This window comes from Psammomys obesus, unplaced genomic scaffold, assembly GCF_907164565.1.
Source record: "Psammomys obesus unplaced genomic scaffold, mPsaObe1.curated_primary_1811, whole genome shotgun sequence".
Classification (NCBI taxonomy): Eukaryota; Metazoa; Chordata; class Mammalia; order Rodentia; family Muridae; genus Psammomys; species Psammomys obesus.
This window is the reverse complement of record NW_026591086.1, coordinates 3447499-3468159: the sequence shown is the minus strand read 5'-3', so window position 1 is coordinate 3468159 and position 20661 is coordinate 3447499. Positions and strand designations below refer to the sequence as shown.

The window sequence follows — 20661 nt, the reverse complement described above, 5'->3', positions numbered from 1 at the left end:
CTATATCACTATACTCCATGAGTCTAGGAGGCTGGAACTCCTAGACTTCATATTTCTTCTTGGACAGCCAGCTCTGCTAAATGCTGCCTATGAAGAGGGAGTCAGTAAGAGAGAAACTGAGGAAGAAGAGACTGTTGTTCCTGTCAGAACCACCTTGCCTCTTCACCCTGAGTCCTGGCTCCAGTTCCCCCCCCCCCCCAGACAACTTAGAATCATCATGCTTCCTTGGGTATATCAGAACCAACTGGCTGTGGTACCTACTTCATTCTCAGGAGTGTGGGTCCCCAGCTGGGCACGAGCTTTTCCTTCCAAAGTACAAGTGAGGCTGGCATTAGCCCAGTTCTGTCTCCACAGACCCTCATCAATCCCTTCCTGAGTCTTTTTTTCAATATTTGTTCACCAGTCCTTTTGATTAAATTATGTCCATTAAAGTAATGGATGAGCTCTGTTTTCCAGGTAGAGTCTAAATGGAAATCATTAGTCATGTTTCCCAGGAAAGAGCCAGCATTGCCTTAGGTACACATTCCATAGGCACCAAGATAATACTACAGACTTAATGTTTGTGTCCTAAAACATTCACATTAGGGGGCCAGGAATACCCACCCTCATAATCCCAGGTCAGTCTGGGCTACTTAGTGAGTTCCAGGCCAGCCAGGGTGAGTCAGGCTCAAACAATAACAGTCAGGTCTGCTAGGGAAATGATTCAGGGGACCCAGGTTTGGTCCCCAGCACCCACATGGTGGCTCACAACCATTTATAGCTCGAGTTCCAGAGGATACAATACCCTTTTCTGGCCTTCATAGTCATCTGGTACCCACATGGTACACATACACACATCCGACAAGATATTCATACACATAAAACAAATCTTAACAAGAAAATTAAAGCAACGTGAAATCCTAACCTGCAGAGTGATGGAGGCAGTAAGTAGGCCTTTGGGAGGTGGACCTCCCAACAGGACCAAAACAGAGACCTCATTTCCCTTTTCTGCCAGGATGGCAGCTCAAGAAGGCTCTCACCACACACTCATTACAGAACCTGGATCTTGAGACCTTCCAAACCCCAGAACTAAGAAAAAGAAATAAATAGCAACTTGGCCTATTATTTTCATGATAGTAGCTTGAATAGACTAAAACTGATAATATACCATGGTGCAGAAACAGGCACATTTTAATCTGTCTTCTATCTATCTGTCAGTCAGTCTATCTATCTGTCTGTCTGTCTATCTATCTATCTGTCTATCTATCTATCTATTTGTCTATCTATCCATCCATCCATCCATCCGTCCATCCATCTATCTTGTGGAATTGAGGATTGAACCCAAGGCCTTGTGCATGCTAGCCAAGTACTGTAAGACTCAGATATCCTCAGCCCTTATTTTAAATAAATATTTTACCCATTTTCCAAGCAGAGCTCTTCGTTCTTCAAATACCTACAGCAAATAAAAGAAAATAAGGTTATTTTGTGCACCATGCCTCAACGTATCCGTTATAAAAAACATCATTAAAGGATCAGTGAGTAAGTATTTACTATCTCAACTGACTCTGAAGAGACAGGTTGCGTTTCTCAGAGGGCACTTTATTTATTAAGTGACCTTGAACTCTCTTTGTAGGCTAAGGATGACCTTGAACTTCCAGTCTTCCTGTCTCCACTTCCAGGGAGTTCTGTTACAGACTGAACTCACAACCATGTCTGGCTTATGCAGTGCTGGGATCAGACCCAGGGCTCTGTGCATTCTGGGAAAGCACTCGGCACTTGACCACTAAACTACAACACCAGCCCATTTTTACTTACTTTTAACCTAGATGAGGTTTCTCACTTTAGTTTTTGTATATGGAATAATTCATATAAAAGTAACCTACCCTCCCTCCTTTCTTTCTTCCTATCCTCCTTTCTTTTTCCTTTTTTCCTTTTAGACAGGGTCTCACTCTATAGTCCAAGTTGGCCTCAAATTCACTACATAGCCCAAGCTGGTCCAACAAGCTTGATCTTCCTGCCTCTGTCTCCCAAGTGCTGGGGTTATAAGTGTGTACCACCATGCCTCACTGAGAAATGAAAGATGAAGGAGAAAGGAATTGTAAAGAGTACTCAAGTCTCAAATTAGAAATGTCATAAACTAACACAGACAAATAAGAAAATGGAGCTCCTGGAAAATTTCAGTATTAATCACTTGAACTTGTAAAACACAGGAATGAGTGATTCTGTTTCTTCTTCCTTCCTTTCTCTCTCTCTCTCTCTCTGTATAGCATGTATGTGTAGAGGCCAAAGATCAACAATATCAGGTATCTTCCCTAATCTCTCTCCAACTTACTTTTTGAGACAGGGCCTCTCAGTGAACCTAGAGCTCATCAATTTGGTTAGGCTGGCTGGCCTGGCTAACCAGCAAGCCCTAGGTATCCTCTTGTCTGTGCTTCCTAGACACTGAGCTATAGATGCATGCTGCTGTGTCCAGCTTTTGTGCAGGTGCTGGGCATTGAACTCAGGTCCTCATGCTTGCCGAGAGAGCACTTTACTAACTGAGCAATCTCTCCAGCCCCGCTTTTGTCCTGTGTACACCGGTATACATGGACATCCATGGGCTTGCTAATTATAAAAACTAGTAATTTCTGTGCATGTACCCCTGAGCTTGCAACTTTGTGTCTGCACGGGTTCGTTCTTATATACTGTTTTGGATAGAAACTAAGTGTTAATCATTTGACACATTCAAGCAGAATGCTGGTACCCGAGATAGCAGAATCTAGCGGATGCGACTGTAGGAACTGATGGCCTTCTGGGTGTTGTAATACAGTGTGAGTGAACGTATATGTTGATATTTTCCTGAGCCCCAGAGCATATGTGGATTTGAGCAATCGAAGATGAGAAAACCAACGTGGATATATTTGGCAGAGGAGGGGTTACAAAGAGAGAAGCGAATAATGAACATATGTGCCTGTTTCTGCGGCGCCAACGCAGACACCCTCTGTCAGCTTTCGAATGGGGATCAATGCCACAGCTCCCGAGCAGCCCTGCGGGAACGTTCAGCTGAGAGGCAGTGTAGACCTTGCTCCTTCCTCACTGTGGAGGATGACAAGCTGGCTTCACACCCAGCAGGTCATCTTTTCCTTTCTTTCTCAGTCGCTCACACTCCGGTTGCCAGAGGCGTAGCAAAGTGGGGGCTTCACCAAGTGCCAGGAGAAGTCCTTGCTGTCCTGTTCCAGGAACCTCCTGCACCACACATCGGTACTTTTTGCGTATTAACAAAGAAAAAGAAAAGACTCTCGCCCCCACTCACCCCACTCACTGCCACTGGGATGTTATGGTCCTATAATCATAGCAATAGATAAACTCACAATTACACATGCAAATAGAAGAGACTGTAGAAAATACAGAGGAGACAAAACTAAATGTGGATTCAAATGTTTTGGGACCTCTTCCTCCTCTACCAATGCCTCCTCCCAAGCCAAACCACCACTGATGATACAATCTGATGCCCAGGGGCCCTTCCCTTTCTGCTCTACTCTCATGCTCCACAGGGGTTAAAGAATTTTTTTTTTTCTGATACAGCATCTCTTTATGTAGCCCTTGCTCACAGAGATCCACTTGCCTCTGCCTCCCATGTTCTAGAGCTAAAGGTATGTACCACTGTGCCCAGCTGAGAGTTGCCTGGTTTTGTCTCAAGTAGTTTCTGATCACTTTACTTCCCCATTAGATGAGAACCCCTTTCTCTTTCATGCTTCTGAGAACCAGTAAGAACAGGTCCCATAGCAGACTCCCTATGACACTGCTGGTCAAGCAATGATAATGAAAAAGTTTCTGAAGCCATAGGAGGACAGAGATGAAAGAAATACTAAAAAGGAGCTAGAAAAATGGCTCAGGGGTTAAGGATACTTGTCAGCTTACAACAACCTGGAACTCCAACTCCAGGTGATCTGACTCCCTCTTCTGGGCTCTGTAGGCACTGCACTCATTTGAATATACCCACACAAACATATAAACAACATATAAACATATAAACAAAAGTTTTAAATAAATAAATAGATAGATAGATAAATAAATAAATAATAACCCTAAAGAGCTTTTTGCTCAATTTCCTTATTTTAGATAGGACCCCTGGCCTCTCATGAAAGTCACGGTGTCTAGCATGGTGGTGCAGGACTCTAGTCCCAATACTCAGGAGGCAGAAGCAGAAAGATAGTGAGTTTGAGGCACAACTGGGCACACACCTGCACTCTCAGCACTTGGAAAGCAGAGGCAGGAGGAGCAATGCAAATTTATCTTCAACTACATAACAAGTTTAAGGCTAGCCTGGCTTAAATGAGACCCACTATCAAAAACAAAATAAAAAAAACAACAACCTGTTGTGAATATAAACATGGTTTTGTTTTTGTCCCTGGTGTGGGATATGGGACTGATTCAGAGGATCCACAGCAACAGATTATTTGCCTCATGGGGGCTCTGAGAGGAGCTCTTTGCCATCTGCAGAAAAGCTGGGAGGAAGGGTAGCTGGAACTCAGTAAGGATATTGTATGTAGTGTTTTCATTTGACAGTGAAATACTTTAGCTATTTATTGTCCATCAAAAAACTCAGATAACATTTTATGTGGGGGCCAAAATCTAAAATAAACATGGGAACACTGTTTTCAAAATAAAAATAAAAATAAAAATAAAAAATAAATCTGAGGACTGGAGAGGAAATAATTGCCAGAGCCCAGAGAGTTGGGATCAGAGAAAGAACAGCTCCTGGTTGCTGTTGTGAGACAACAGCAATTCAGATCTCCTGAAATGAGGATTGGATTGGCTCCAAGGAACCTGACAACCCTAACCAACAGGAAGCAGCTAAGAAAGAACTGTGCCCCCTCTCCCACTAATCCTTTCTCCTACCTGGTGTTGGGGTGGAGTAGGGAGAAAAAGATATAAGAAATATTAAAGTTTTTTAAAAAGTTCTCCAATAACAACAACAAAACCTCTGCCCTTGGTCTCTTGGCCTTTTATATGATCATGCTCTTCTCCATCCTGACTGACTGGAACTTACTATGTAGCCCAGACAGTTTGGAATTGATACTTCTCCTGCTTCAGCTTCCTGATGGCATGGATTATAGGTGAACACCACCAACCCTGCAGCCCCAAATTCTTAAGAAACTTGTGCCAGGGCTCTACCTAGCAATAAGAAGACTGGGTCTTGACATCATAGCTGAGTTCTCAAGAGGAGGTTGGGCTGCACCATCATGGTGTTCCCCGGTGGTGTGGCGCATAGGAACAAAGGGACTGATGTGAAGGGAGAAGATAGACTACAGTAAGGTATCAGAAAAGAAATGAGGTGGGAGGTGGGTTCCGTCACACGGCAGGCTAAAGCAAACGTAATGTCTAAGTCAGACCTAATGGTGCTGGCTTGTCATCCCAGCTACTCAGGAGACTGAGGCAGGAGGATCACAAGTTCAAGATCTGCCTAGGCTAGAGAGTGAGTTCAGGTCAGCTTAGACAACTTTGTAAGACCAATGTCTCACAAAGTAAAGAGGAGTGCTGGGGACACAGCTCAGTGTGACAGCGTGTTTGCTAAGCCTCTGTGAGGCCCTAGGTTTGAGCCCAAGCGCTGAAAAGAAAAGGTAAAACTGACATCTATTCAGACTCCAAGCAAACCCAGGTATTCACAGTCGTATCCCCACCCAAAAGAAACAGACCACCGAAGAGAGGAGGCGAGAGGCAATAACGAACAAATATCAGTCTCTCCTGTTTGATACATCCTGACTCAAAGTCAAGAGGACTCCAATCTGGTTGAGGCTGCCCTTCACAAACATATAAATTTGGGAAAAATCACTTTGTTGTCAGTCCTCAGTTGGATTTGTACTCTTATGTTCCCTGAATTAGAGTGAATTTTCATTCCAAAGATGTGCAATCAGGGTCTTCATTTTTAAGAAGCTGGAGAACAGAATAGCTCTTTGAAATGGCAATATTAAAATGGCTCTTCCTTCACAGACGGCTGCAGTCTGTTTATATCACAGTTTACCCACAGCCTGCTGTTAAGTCAAAAATCCCTTGGTTGTATTTTAGTCTGTTGACACTGCAATTACATATTTCCTCATGTGACATCATTACGGTGGAGGATGGAGCTATTTTGAAAATCCTAAATTATGATCGATGGATGGCAACAGAGGTGCTATCTCCCGGAACACCCTTTTCACGGGTACTGGGGTGCATGGGTGCAAATCATGCACCAAAGGAATGGGGATGCGCACATTTTGTTTTTTTAAAATTATATATATTTAAGGTGTGCAACATGATGTTTTGGGATGCATATACAAGAGAGAAATAATCACTAAAGTCAAAGCAATTCTCCTGTCCATCCCTGTCCAAGGTTAACTTTGCATGGGGCGGGGTGGGGGGACGCCAACCTTCTAATTACAGCACTGGCTGGCAACACAGGTACTCCCTAGGAATCCTCAGTGCCCAAATTGCGCTGTAATCTGCTGCATTTGCCTACCTTGATGATGCTTTATTTTTTTTTTAAGTTCTCTAAATTTGAATTCAGTGTCTCTGCTGAAATCCTGCTGTGAAGTTAAAACCCCAAGTCTCTTATTTCAGGCTGAGTTGGTTATTACACACTTCACATTCTACTACCCAACAGAGGAAAGACACAAATTTAAAAAAAAAAAAAAAAAAAAATGGAGGGCTGGAGATGCGGCTCGGTTGGCAGACTGCTTACGTAGCATGTGTGATGCCCCAGGTTCAACCTCCGGCTCTTTATAAATGTGGCTTAGAGCCACAAGCTATAACTCTTTGACTAGGGAGGTAAATTCAGGAGGAGGGCCAGAAGTGCAAGGTTATTTGTGGCTACATACTGAGTTCAAGGCCAGTTGGGCCTACCTATCCCAGAAGAGAGATGGGTGCTGGAGAGATGGCACAGTGGTTATGATCAGTTCCCAGCACCCAAGTAGGGCGGGGCACACAACTGTCTGTAACTCCAGCTCCAGGGAATCTAATGACCTCTTCTGCCCTTCCTGAGCACTTCTGCTTGCATGTGCTCGCTCTCTCTCTTACACACACACACACACACACACACACACACACACACACACAATGACATTAAAAATAAATACTTTAAAAAGGAATTCACAATGGCATATTTACATTTTTTAAAAACTTCATGTGAAACAGGAAGCTAACTAAATGATACTTTTGAATATTGGAGTTATGAATGATGAGTATTTTCTTTAAAAATTATCATTAAATGTGACAAAGACCATTAAAGAACAAAGATAAGACCATGCCGTGTTTGCCATGTTGTACTGATTTTTCTAGAACTGGGGGATTTATTTACTGTCCATTGGGAGGCAGCTGGTTGACAGCCAGAAGCTCAAAGGAGCTGCCTTGGCCAAGGTCGTGACCTTGGAGGGAAGAGCAGCTGGTCACTGAAGGGTTGTGTCATCTATAAGGACCAGGCCTGCTTGCCGAGTCGTGAGATGACTCTGACAAATCCTAACAGCTGGTGCCCTGTGGGACCAGAAGAGATGTCATGGAGACTGCATTGCAGCTCACCTTCATCCTTGCCCCAAACCCATACCCTTCCCTTCTATATTAGTCAGAGTTCTCTCTGGGAACAAAACTTACATTCATAAACGGTATTTATTAGATGTGGTCCAACTAGTCCAACAATGTTTGTCTACCAAAGGAAGGTCCAAGAATCCAGTAGTTGTTCAGTCCTTGAGGCTGGAAGTTTCAGCTGGCCTTCAGTATTTGCCAGTATCTTGAAGAAGGCTCTAATGCCAGTGAAGGAATGGACTTGCCAGCGAGAGTAAGCAGGCAGAGAGGGAGCTTCCTTCTTCCCGGTCCTTTGGTTTCTTCTGGTGTGGCCCAGATTAAAGGTGGATCTTCCCAATTCAAATAATTTAATTAAGAAACAAAACAAAACAAACAAAAAACCCCCTGCACAGGTGTTCCCAGCCGCTTGGGTTTAATTACTTCCAGATGTAGTCAAATTTGCAACCAAGAATAGCCATCACAATTTCTCACCTCTTCTTTGGGGTTAATTTCTTCTGTGCTCATCTCAAGATCTGTTTCTCAAAGCTGGGGATGTACACGAGTGGGAGAGTCCTTGGTTCACACGTGCAAGGGCCCTGTTCAGTCCCCAGCACTACCAAATTCAGCACCACCAATAATTAACAAAGGACCTTTCTTTATCATCCCGCCTACAACGTGCACCCAGGTACTTTGGGGACCATTAAGAGACGTTTTTTTTAAAGCTTTTGTTTAATTTTAATTGTGTTTGTGTGTGGATACATGTACGTGACAGCCAGTGACCCAAGAAGCCAAAGGTATCAGATCTTCTTGGAGCTGGCGGTACAGGAAGTCAGTTGTGAGCCACCCCACGTGGGTGCTGGGAATTGAACTATGGTCTTCCGCAAGAGTGATATATGTGCTCTTAACTGTGAGCCATCTTTCCAGCCACCAGTTAAAAACAAACAAACAAACAAACAAACCAGGAAGCCAGGCGTGGTGACACACACCTTTAATCTTAGCACTCAGGAGGCAGAAGCAGGCAGATCTGTGTGAGCTTGAGGCCAGCCTGGTCTACAAAGAGTTCCAGGACAGCCAGGGCTATACACAGAGAAACCTTGTCTCAAAACAACAAACAAACAAAAAAATAAATAAGTAAAAATGGCAACAAAAGTCTTGCTTTGTAGACCTGGCTGGCCTAGAACTTACTATATAGACCAGGTTGGCCTTGAACTCACAGACATCCTCCTGCCTATGCCTCTCTGCTTCCCTCTCTGCTTCTCTCTGCCTCTCTGTCTCTCTACCTCTCTGTCCCTCTGCCCCTCTCCCCCTTCTGCCTCTACTTTGATTTGGGATTAAAGGCATGTGCCACCATGCCTAGCTTAAGATACTTTTTTTTCTTCTTCACATGTCCAAATTGATCAAGACTTTTCTAGGAAATTTTCTGAAAATCAAGACATTCAACAACTTTGTATTTTAACTCAAGTCACTTTTTCACACATGTGCAAAACCTTCACAATTCAATGAGAAAACATATTTCCAAATTTGACACTGAAGTTGGAGGAATGAGCTGTTATATAAACTGTTGGAGAGCTACGAGCACCATAACAGGTGCTCAATAAATAATTGTTGTGCTGAAAGAAAAAGATTTCCATACGTTCATCTGGCACTGTGAGGCCAGGCTCCATCTGCCTCTGCCTGTCCTTTTGTTCCCGAGGACGCCTTTCTTCCATTTCTCTTCCCTCTTATGTCATTTCTGTATACTTTTTTTTATAGCTTCAGGTTCTTCCCATTTTATTGCTTGGGATTCAAAGCTCTTACACACACACCATTTACCCCTGTTTCACATCAAAGTGAGAAAGTTTCTAGTTCTAAGATGAGCCAGGTTTGACTATGAGCTCTGCCAAAAGGGATCAATATTTGGTTAGGATTATAGAAACAATGGACCAACTCCGGCCAAGGGAGGAGCTGGAAGGACCCAAAGATAAAAGTGAATGTCTGTCTAAGAAAGGGCTCAGTCAGTGAAACACTTGTTTTGCAGATTCAAGGACCTTGACTGCATCCCCAAGAACTGACACTAAAAAAACAAAACAAAAAAACCCAAAACCAACAACAACAACAAAACACTAAGAGTTGTGCTGTGTTAAAATCCTAGGGCTGGAGAGTCAGAGGCAAGCAGCTCTCTGGGGCTCACTAGGAAGCCCACATCACCTGCTCAGTGAGATCCAAGCTTACGAGAGACCCTGTCAGAAAAACAAGGTAAATCACAACAGAGGAATATCAGCAGAAGTTGCCCTTTGGCCTCCACACACACGCACATGCACGCAACAGACACACAAGAAAGAACAGTGAGATGACTGGACTTGGGTTCTGGAAACCACGCCCAGACTTGTGTTTTCTGAGAGAGTGGGAAAAGGAGAGCATGTCAGTCTCCATGGGCTGAAATTGCCCCGGGAAAGCCAGTGAGAGCAAAAGGGAGGCAGGAAGTGGTGGAGGTGCTACAGAGGGGACACTGCAGCTGACCTACAGGTGACGAGGGCAGCAGCTGTGGCACTGTGGACTTCACCTGGCTGGCCTCAAGTGCCGGGGAGTGGCAGCAAGGGTGGGAGCTGGGAGGTTGGCTGGGGGTCAGGGCCTAGATACTTGTGGGGGTGGTTCGATTTTCAGCCTCACCTAATAGGATTGGTATTTCAGGAAGATGTTTCTGGAGCTTTAATAGAGGATAGGCAAGTAGGTTAGAGGCATCGACAAGAGCCAGGGGGTTACTAAGATTCACAGACTCAGAGAGCACATGGCACATGGAGGCAAGGGTGTGGAGAGAGATATTCCCCCACAGGCTTCTCGATCCTACAGTCTGAGGACGCTGAGAAGTCAAGGCCCTGAGCGCTCTTCACTTGGACCTGTTTCCCAAGTTACACTGCAGGAAGGCAGCCTAGAGGGAGGAGGGTTGTACAGTCACTGCTTACCGTGTAGTACAGATTCCCTGAGCTCTCTGCTCTTCAGCTGCCGGGAAACCCACCGTGTGATGTGATCCGCGTCACTCGGCAGGTCAACGTCGACCAGCAGAACTAGTGTTTAGGCTTGAGGCCGAAGCTTCAAAGACAGCTCTGCTGCCAGCGGAAGTTCTTTGTCCCTGTCCAAATCCTTGTGTCCTTTACAATGGTGAAACAGTACTGTCTTTTGTTCCACTGCCAACAGACTCACCTATTAACCTATTGGGGTGAAGGATCAAATCCCACATCCGACAGGGGATTAAAACAAAGGGGATTTTCTGGCCTCAGGACGGTATAAAGTGGGGCTTTTCTCCTGGCAGAAGGACTGTGGTGGAGAGGGAAGATGGTGAGGTCACTTTTACGCCGCGAAAATGACTGTGTTTCCTTGGCAGGGTGATGTGGTCCTGATATTCGGGGACTGATCACAGAGTTCGGCAACTCATAGAAACAGGAGTACAATACCCCAGAGGCCTGCCGTTCTCACACTCCAGCCACTTGCTGCAACCCTTTCTCGGGTGTATTTGACTTGTGTCTCCCCAGAATTCAGCTGGGAAGTAGACTTCTTCCCAGGAGTACCCCACTATCACGAGTACTTGGCTGAGATGTATTTGCTTAGTGCTTAATGACCTCAACTTTTTAAGAAATCTCTCCTAGACATCTTTCCTCCCCTCCCCAAATTCTGTTGGCTCCAAGGAGAACCAGTGATGGGAAAAAGAAGACACCTGGGGCAGACAATACAGCAAATAACAACTCTTCCCTTTCTGATCTATTTTCAGTCTTGGCCACATAGCGAGGACACAAATAAAGCTGTTGTTTTAAATAAACCTCTTGTTTTGTCTTTTGCTCATAGATTGTGCCATCTTAAACAATTCCTGTTCATATTCTGATTATCAGAATTTTACTCCTCCCACCCCCCCAAGGACCCAAATGATAAAGTACCTCTGACCACTCACCTGGTCATTCAGAAGCTGATGGTTTAGAGGTGTCCAGGTGCTCATCTTTGTCTGCATTTTGGGGCCATCGATGCTTTTTGGAGGTGCAAACGCCATCACGAAATGACCTGGTATTTTCCATAAAAAGACTACACCTATCAGGAGAAATGAATCACTGAATCTTCTGAGAAACAAATACATGAGGTATGAGTGGACAGAATATTTATTGAGAACCTCGTTTATGTCAAAGACTTCACATGTATGTTCAATGCAAGTTTACAGTGAGCTAGTGGTGAGGCTGTGGTGTAGTTCCTTAGATCACTGAAGAAAGTGAGGCTCACTGAAGTGACACGCCCTGCCCAAGATCATATAGACTGTGAGTGGAACGGGAATCAGACCACTGGACCATGGTGGAAGCTCAGAGTCATTCTGAGCTCTCTACTGGCTTCAAATTTAGAGTCACAGTACAACATAACACCCTTCACCTCAACATTTAGGAGTCAGAGGTAGGTGAATCTCTTTGAATGTAAGGCCCATATTGGTCTTCAAAGAGATTTCTAGGTCAACCATGGCTACACAATGACATCCAGTCTCAAAACAAACACCTAATTGTTGTCCTTGTGTCATTAACTCTCCTCCTCTAGTCCCAGCATAAAAGAGTTCCAGCCTAAGACATACTCAAGGAGCAGACATGTAGTGGTCAAGGCCATGGCTTTGGAGAAGGACAGATGTGTTTATTGGGGAGAAATCTGCTAGTTTTGGTTATCTGGTATACAGTCTGCCAACTTTTAATGAAAGCTTAATTTCCATGAGGAATTATTTTCCCTCACTGGTGTGGAGTCTGCTGGTTGGCTGGCTGATTTTAGAGGTGTCCAGTTGCTGGTTTCCATCTTCATTTGGGGGCCAGGAGTAGTCCCTCTCTAGGCAACAGGTGGTGGGTGATTGGATCAAATTACAGATGGACTGCTCCTGGCTTACCTTTTTCTGCATGAGGTGGTCACCGAGGGTAACAATTGTTACCTGAGCAGACTGCAGTGCTGGCCTTGCTCTTCTGTCCCTTAGAAGCTGCATGCCCTTTTCCTCTTCTGCATTTCTTAGAGAGACACTGTTTCTATTTTTTGCAACCTTTGAAGTTTTTAAAATACTAGTTCTGTTTCTTTTTTTATTTATTATTATATTTGTTTTTTTTTTCTTTGATGTATTATTTTTTTTTGTGTGTGTGTGTGAGTGTTTTGCCTGCATGTATGTATGGTCAGAATAGGGCATTGGATCCTCTGGAACTGGAGTCACAGATGGTTGTAAACCATCATGTGAAGGCTGGGAATTGAACCTGGGTCCTGTACAAGAACAACAAATATCTTAACTTCTGAGCCATCTCTCCAGCCCCACTTTGTGCAGTTTTCTTTCTTTCTTTTTTTTTTTTTTTTTTAATCCTATGTTTATATACCTTCAAAATGACGTTTGGAAGATAAGAGAGAAAAAAAGTCTTGACAAGGTAGCTGGTGGGGAGGAGGCCTGAGTAACTAGTAACCTCCTTCAGTCTTTCTTAGAACTTGTCAGCTATAGAGTGTTCCAAACCTGTCCTTTGGGAGGCCATAATGGAATATTCTATAATAGAAAGTAGTGTCAGTACCTGCCTTAAGTGGCACACTACATTTTCAGCTAGGTTACAAAAGGCATAGGAATTGGGTTTCATTGCAGCATCATTAACTACCAGCCAGAAACACAGGCACAGGCGAGCAGGCCAACTATGGCTACAAAGCCTGCCACCAAGATCGTATCTGTCCAGCTAAAAATTGTATACTGCTTGTTATTGTTTCATTTTGAGACAGGGTCTTACTGTGCAGTCCAGGCTGCCCTCAAAGTCAAACTCATCCCTGTCCTCAATCTTCCCAGTGCTGGGATTACTGGGGTTTGTCCCCACGCCCAGACCTCCTTCTTCTGTTAAGACAATTGCTATTTTAGAAATCTTTGAGAGTCATACAGCCTCTGTGACAAAAGCTTTGACTCTCTTCCTAGAAAAATACATAGGAAACTAAAATGCTGCTTCCCCCAGGTTAAAAATCTCTGCATTAAGCTGGGGAGCTTGCTTGCTTCTCGGTATGTGGAAAGCCATTTGATGTATTCTGGGTACCATTTCTGAATGAAGATAAAGTAGCTTTTCTCAAGACACCCTCAGGGTCTGCACAGGCTGTTTTTCTCCTCCTGGTTCCTCAGGTCTGAAAACCACTTTGGATTAGGCTCTCTTCAAAGCAGCTGTGGTTCCCAGGAGGTGGGCTTGGCCAGGAGGCACAGCCAGCTCTTGGTGACAATCATGCAGAAGCATGCCGATGGGGGTGTCTCGCCTGTCTTTTGTGATTATCCTTTTTCGGCTTTTTTTCCCCTCCTCCCTCAGTCCCAGAAGATGAACTTGTGTGCATACACAAGTTCACAGAGGAGACCACTGGCTACTGTTCGAAACACAGACGTTTTCACACAGCACACACAAGAAACAATTGCACCCTGTCTGCCAAGACAAAACAGATTATCTCACCTTCTTCCACAGATACAAGCTGCAGGTACATTCATGACTTCTTTTCCTTTTAATGACTGACTGTCATTATGTTTCATGTTCCTTGGGACAAAACTGTAGAAAGAAGGCCCAGTGCCCTCATCCCCTACATATGGCTTCGGGCTCATGTTCAACAGCCAAGCGGGGGTCCCAGTGGTCTCACACTTCTGGTCTGGCCTTCTAAATCTTCTCAGCCATTGTTCACGCCATCAGCACTACACGATAATTTTACTAAGGATCTATTCCAGGCAGGCCTCAAGCCTGCTTGTGCAGCCAAGGATGACCTTAAACTTCTGATCCTCTTGCCTGCACCTCCCAAGTTTCGGGTTTCAGGTGCTCACCACACACAGTGCTGGATTCCTGCTTCATGCATGCCAGATATAGTTCCATTTTACCAATGGAACTATAGTCGCAGCCCTAAGATTTGGTTTGCCTTGTCTTGATTTTGTTTTTGTTTTGAGAAAGAGTCCTGCCTTATATCCCTGGTTGGGCTGGAACCTGCTATGTAGACCAGGCTAGCCTTAAACTAACAAGGATCCACCTGCTTCTACCTCCCAGTGCCTGTGCTGCCCCGCCCAACTGTTTTGTTTGTCTGTTTTTAGATGACCAGACAGTGAAATCACTTTTTCAACTCAAAAACCTTTTCGTTTCATTAATGACTGTGGCATTCCAATTCCTCGACACTCTGAGGTCTGGGTCACCTCACCGTAACTATTTCAGCCTGGTTCTGTCTTTTCCTGTACTGTGTCCAAATCCACTGACAACCTGCCCACGGTAAGGACAGTGGCATGAAACCCTGATACTTTTGGGCTCACGTGTTCTTCTGACACTGCCTATCTCAATTCCAATCACATGTACACATGTACAATTCCAATCAGATGTACATGCTCGGTGCTCGATAAGAATGTGTTATCCAGTGGAAGGAAGAAATGTCATGGTGAGGCAGGGGGAGGGGAAATCTGAGAATTAAACCTTGTGGGAGTGCACGCTGAAACTCAGAACATGATGAACCTGGCACAGTGGATACACTCAGTGTTGACAGGGTTTTATTTGGAGGTTACAACGAAGACTAAGATTGTGTTTCTAGGCCAACACACAATTCACCCACAGTACACTGTGATATCGCCAGACAAGGGGAATCTCACATAGTATCAGAAATAGAGGATGGGTAGATTTAAGTACGAATTCACCTTATAGTCAACCAGCTAAAAACTAAGTAAGCACTGTAATGCATGGTTTTAAAAGCTAACATTTGACCTGCACTTAATTGTTGGTTGATAATTTCTTAGGTGTGAAGCAGCCACTGCAGCAGACTGCAATCCCCAGAGCCCCGGCAAGCCTGTGGGAAGCTAGGGCGCTCTCTCAGAATCTCCATCTTTTTCCTGCCCTACCCACTGTTCTCACCTCAGCGGCTCGCCTCCTTTTCAAGCCTCTGGCTCTGGGGTTGCCATCGTTCCACTAGGACAGCTTTCTTCAGCTCCTTCCAGCCCCCACCTCACCGCTTCCAGCAGTCCAATCACCATCTATAAATCCTGTCGCTGGCATCCGGGGTCTCTTAGGCAACAGTGTGTGGTTTCTTGATTGGCCAGGGCATCCGAGGAGGGCTGGCTCCAAAAACTGAGCACAGCGATAAAAGGAGAAAGTGTGGCTGTCGGGTGAGTGGGAGGAGCCGTAACATCTTGATAGAATGCTGGGAGGAAGCTGTATCCAATCCCGAAACCAGCCGCCTTGAAAAATCTTCCTTCAAGACTTGCTGCGTTTGTGTTCCAAAACAGCCCTTCCCTACTGAGCATGCCCAGTTATGTTGCTCTGGTCACTCTGGGCGCTCCAAAACGCAAACTCCGTTGTGCCGGGTTTTAAGACGGTGGAAGAGGGCAGGAGGAAATACAAGTTTGCAATCGGTAGGATGAAAGAAGAGCACCTGCAGAGGAAAAGGGAGGTCGTGGGGGGGGGGGGGGGACTGCCCCAAGCTGAGTGACAGATACACCAGGGAACCAGCAGATGGCACGCCGTTGTAAGAATAACTCCGAATTTAGGTCTTAAAACCCAGTCACATTTAATTAGTTAAATGTACTGAGCACCCACCTTGCAGTGAGAACCAGAGAATGCAAGGATTAAAAAGAGAAAGAAAAAAGAAATATGAAGCCGGGCGTGGCGGCTCAAATCTGTAATCCTAGCACTCAGGAGGTGGAGGCAGGAGAGGTTTGGCTACATAGGGAGTTGGAGAGCAGCCTAGGCTCCAAACCACTCTAAAACACCTGAGAAATCCAATGAGAGAAACTGAACGAGCAATGTGCAAGTAACCAACATTAAGCTCAGGAGGGCTCTGGTAGCTGTGAGAGCAAGGTCTGGAGAATTTCAGGGAGTTGAAATTCCATGCCTGCATCCAAAGCGCAAAGCCATTTTGATGAGCACCAGCTAACCATAAAAATTAACCCCAGAACCTAAAACAGAAACAAAAACAACTTTCCTGCTTTCTTGGCTTGTCAAAACAATGGGCTCTCCTCCAACTTAGGCAGTCCTGCAAATCTTACACGTTTCACTATTTTCGCTTTTTAATAGTGTAGCCTTAAGTTCACATTTATTTATTTGTGTGTGTCTATGTGTAAAGGAGGTGGGGAAGCACCTTTCGGGAGTTGGTTCACTGCATAGGTCCAGGGCTCAAACTCAGGTGCTAAGGCTCTGGCAGCAAATGCCTTTACCCACCCAGCCATCATGCCAGACTTATGTTTCATAATTTTAAAATAGGCAGCATTTGTGTATTTAAATGAAAAGGGGAAAGTGGATCTCATGGAGGTTGGTGATTTTCCTAAGCTAACAATGGATCAGTAAGTGGCCAAACTAAAATTAGAACCTAGGTTATCTGGATTCCAACCTAGTGGTTTTTCCAAATGACCAGCTTGTACATAACTGAATAAACAAAGCCTTTGGGGATGTGAGGGGGTGGCCTGGGGAGGCAGGTAGAGATGTCATACTAAATTACCATGCATTACCAGTTAACATTTATGGTTTCAAAGAACGGGTTCGTCCAGGAAGGGACCAGTTTTAACAATGCCTAGGTGGCTGAGTCTCTCTGTGAAGTTCCCGCTTATTAAAAAAGCTTTCTATTAGTGGTTACAACATGGGAGGAAAGGGAGATGGGACACAGAAAGCATCTGGAGTTATCCCCGTGGGATTTGAATGTTTTTATTCCTCACAGATCACTCTCATCTCTGTTCTTGACAGTACCTTCTGGGTCTCCTCATGTCCTACAGCTCCTCCAACTGACTGTTCCCCCAAAGGAATGAGTCACCCCGTTCCTACTGTTTGTTGTGAGTCACCCCGTTCCCACTATGTTCCTAGGGAGCATGCACATATAACCCAGTGTCTGTGATACTCTGACATTACTTCCCTGTGGAACATATCACACATAAAGAAAAGCTTAGAGACTTTCAAAACAAATGCCTGTATCTCCACAAAGATGTTTCAGTCATTTGCTGCGTGCATGTGTTGTGTGTGTGTATTTACCAGGCATGTAGTTCTTTCAACAGATCCCAATGCTCCCTCTATGTCTAGAAAGCCATTTGTGTGCAGCCTTCTTGTTCCTTTTTGATAGCTTCATTAGATATATATGTTCACTCATAAGTGATTTATTCTTGCCAGCTTTTAAAGGTGCACCACCCCTTATATATATTGTAGTTTCCTTTTCTGCTAAGTATCATATTTATGAGGCTTGATCATGTTGACATGTTTGTAATTTGTCTGTGTCATGCCCATCTCCTGAGGTGAGCAATGGCATGGCATGTGTCTGTTTTTAAAGCATGATGGGTACACTGGATGAGAAGGCTCCTGGCAGGCACATTTCCAGTGCTTTAGCTAAGAGAATTGGGTAATACATAGATCTGTCACAAAGTTTCCCCCATATGCTTACTGGCCTCTTTACTCACGCTCATCGAGACACCACTGGGTCCCCGGGACATGCTGACTTGCCTGGAGTGGCCCTGAGATTCAAATTACTGTCCTTAAAATGTTGCTGCACACGTGTCAGTAAGGAAAATGGAGATTGTTGTTTCAGAATCCATTTATTATACTTGCCTATCAAGGCCACCTTCTGATGTGAGACTGATCCAAGCACAAGGCTCTTCAGTATTCATTACATTATCTGAAAAAATTATTCTCTCTCTCTCTCTCTCTCTCTCTCTCTTTCCCTATAGGACAGAGGTGAACCACAGCTGCAGTCACCAGTTCCTCTCCACTTTGTTTTATGGGACAAAGCTCTCCCTGGCCTGGGATTCACTGAATGGCCTAGGCTGAGTGACCAGCTAGCCCCAGAAATCACCCTGTCTCCACATTCCCAGCACAGGGATTACAAATGCCTCCTCTCAGGACTGGATCTTTGTGGGTTCTGGGGATGTAACTGTGTTCTTCCGCTTGTATAGCAAGTGCTTTATCAACAGAATCATATCTTCAGCCCATATGTCATCATCTCAACCATTTAAAAGCATATGGGTCAGCAGTATTAAGTACATTCACTTGCAACAGGACCAATTTTGCCCGTGGGCTACCAAGAGACCCAAATGATGCCACCAACTCTTAAGTTGAAGATGGAAAAAGAGAAAGATAGGTAAAATGCTGTAGCAAAGGTAAAAACAATCACGATTGATTGAATCCAGGCTCTTCTGTTAAAACGCTGTGTGGCTTTAAGATATCCAACCTTCCTGAGCGTTCTTTTTCCCTGCTGGGAAAAATAAAATAAAATAAAATAAAATAGTGTTTAGATGACCTCTAAAAAAATCTTTCGGCTCTCAAGTCGTGGATGTAGCAAAGGGGGGGGCGGGGCGGTCCTCTAAGGAGCAGAAGATGAGGCATGTCGCCAGTCAGCACAAGCTCCATCTGTTTATAGTAAGGTCTCAGTGGAAAGGACGCAAAGCGTGCACCTGCTTCGCTGCTCAGAGTGCAAGAGTTGCAAGAGGCCGGGTGTTCCCTGCTACCTCCGCCGCGGGTGACCCGCTTCCTGACGGGCCTCCGGGGTCCTGAGTTTGGCACACGGGCTCTCAGAGCAGGTGTCAGAGGACCCGCACCGAGAGCTTGGCTCCGGAGGGCTTTGTAAGGAGGACCGGGCACGTGTGATGAACGCCTCCAGCGCCGGGAACCTCTAAGCCGACGCGCGACAGCTCAAGGCGTCACCATCACCTAGGACGCCAAGCTGAGAACAACGAAGCGCGGGGTCAGCACCGCACAGCTAGGGATCGGGCTGGGAGGCCGGGCGCAGCGCGCATGCGCGGCACGTGCGCGCGCACCTTCATTCCCGGGCCGCGCGCCCCGACGCTCGCGAAGGCTCGGCGCGCCGGCCGTCCTCGGCCGCTCGGGGGACCTGCGGGACGCGCGGCCGCCTGCGGGGCCAGCGGTGCAAGCCCGGGAGAGCCCGGGAGGCCGGCGGTGAGGTGAGTTCCCGCGGCCGACGCTTCCTCCGGGAGCGGGGAGGGCGGCGGAGGAGCGGGGCGAGCCGAGAGCGCCGAGGCGCCCGCTCCAGCCCGGCCGCCCCTCGTCAGGCGGCGCTCGCCGCTCGCGTCGCGGCCGAACAAAAGCCCGAGGCCGGCGCTGCTGAGGCGGGCGCGGAGCGGCGGCGGGCGAGCGGCCGGGCCCGAGCGGGGTCGGAGTTCGGGGCCGCGGCCGCGCCGGGCGAGGATGCCCTGGGGAAGGCGGCGGGGCCGGTGCGTCCCGCCCGCGCCGGGCAACCTGTGCGAGTGTGGACACAGCGGGTCCCCCGCGCCGGCCGCCTGCGGGGAGCGAGGCCGGCCCCAGCCGGTTTCTGCGCTGGGCGCCGCGGGGGCGTGGGCGGGAGGACGAGGCGCCCGGCTCCCGCGCCGCTGCTCCGCCGCAGCCTGTGGCCGACCCCTGCCACCTAACGCCCAAAAGTTGTCCCCTGCTGCCCATCACTTTGCAAAGTCGGCGGCTCCCGGCGCCGTGCGCTTCCCGCTTAAGCCCGTGGTGGTGACTCGGGGTCGGTGGATTTGCCCTGGGATGCGACGGCTGGAGGGTGAATCCGTAGCCTCTGTGATAAAGGCGCCGAGATGCGGGAAACGTTTAAGACTGTAAACATGCCATATAGGCTTCTTACATCTTGGCACTCTTGAAGGTAGGGGCTTCCTCAAGGAAAGAGAAGAGGGCTTTTTTCATTTTTGTATCCTCCCTTTTCTTTTGTGGGTAGAAAAAAAACAAAAGCGCATGCCATTCATTAGGCAGAAGAGACTTAAAGTTGACAATTACCCATGACTCGAGATGGTCCAGGCTTTCACCCAATGTATATGGGGAAAAAAAAATCACAATTTTTAACTCCCTTCTGAATTTCTCAGGCTGCCGAACAGGCACACCAGCCCAAAATCTCATGGTAGAAAAGTCCTTCAGTACATCTGGAATGTTTGTGGATGGGAATTGGGTTACTTTGCAAAGCCAGTACATGAGAGCAAGGAAACAAAGACCCAGCTGGGCTTAAGGATGTCACCACCCTCCTCAGCCTTCTTTGGTCCTCTGTGATATGCTGAGGACTAGATAAATCCAGAGTAGTGTATTAAGAAGCCGGTACTCAAGTCATGCATGCCTGTAATTCAGAGAGCTGACACAGGAGAATCACCCGAAGTTCTAGGCCAGAATAGGCGACGTAGTGGACCCCTTTCTCAAAAAGAAAGATGGGGAGGTCCTCTAGGCGATAATGCTTTCCAGTTCCCTCTTTACC

At 46.3% G+C, this 20661-nt stretch overlaps 2 protein-coding genes across 3 annotated transcripts in view; one reads left to right on the top strand and one right to left on the bottom strand.

Moving 5' to 3' along the window:
• Positions 1-15525, bottom strand: part of Fbxo16 (F-box protein 16) — a 46264-nt gene extending 30739 nt beyond the window's left edge. The window contains exons 1-3 of one of the 2 annotated variants that reach the window (XM_055609960.1): positions 15351-15525; positions 11417-11550; positions 1397-1432 (exon numbers count right to left, since the gene is read on the bottom strand). In XM_055609960.1, the coding sequence (XP_055465935.1) occupies positions 1397-1432; positions 11417-11512 (132 nt within the window). In that variant the 5' untranslated portion in view covers positions 11513-11550; positions 15351-15525. The remainder of the gene's footprint in view (positions 1-1396; positions 1433-11416; positions 11551-15350) is intronic. The other variant, XM_055609959.1, reaches the window with a different exon arrangement.
• Positions 15526-19290: 3765 nt separating this feature from the next.
• The window catches only part of Fzd3 (frizzled class receptor 3), a 54301-nt gene continuing 52930 nt past the window's right edge, over positions 19291-20661 (top strand). The window contains exon 1 of the mRNA XM_055609724.1: positions 19291-19369. The gene's annotated coding sequence lies outside the window, so the exon portion shown is untranslated. The remainder of the gene's footprint in view (positions 19370-20661) is intronic.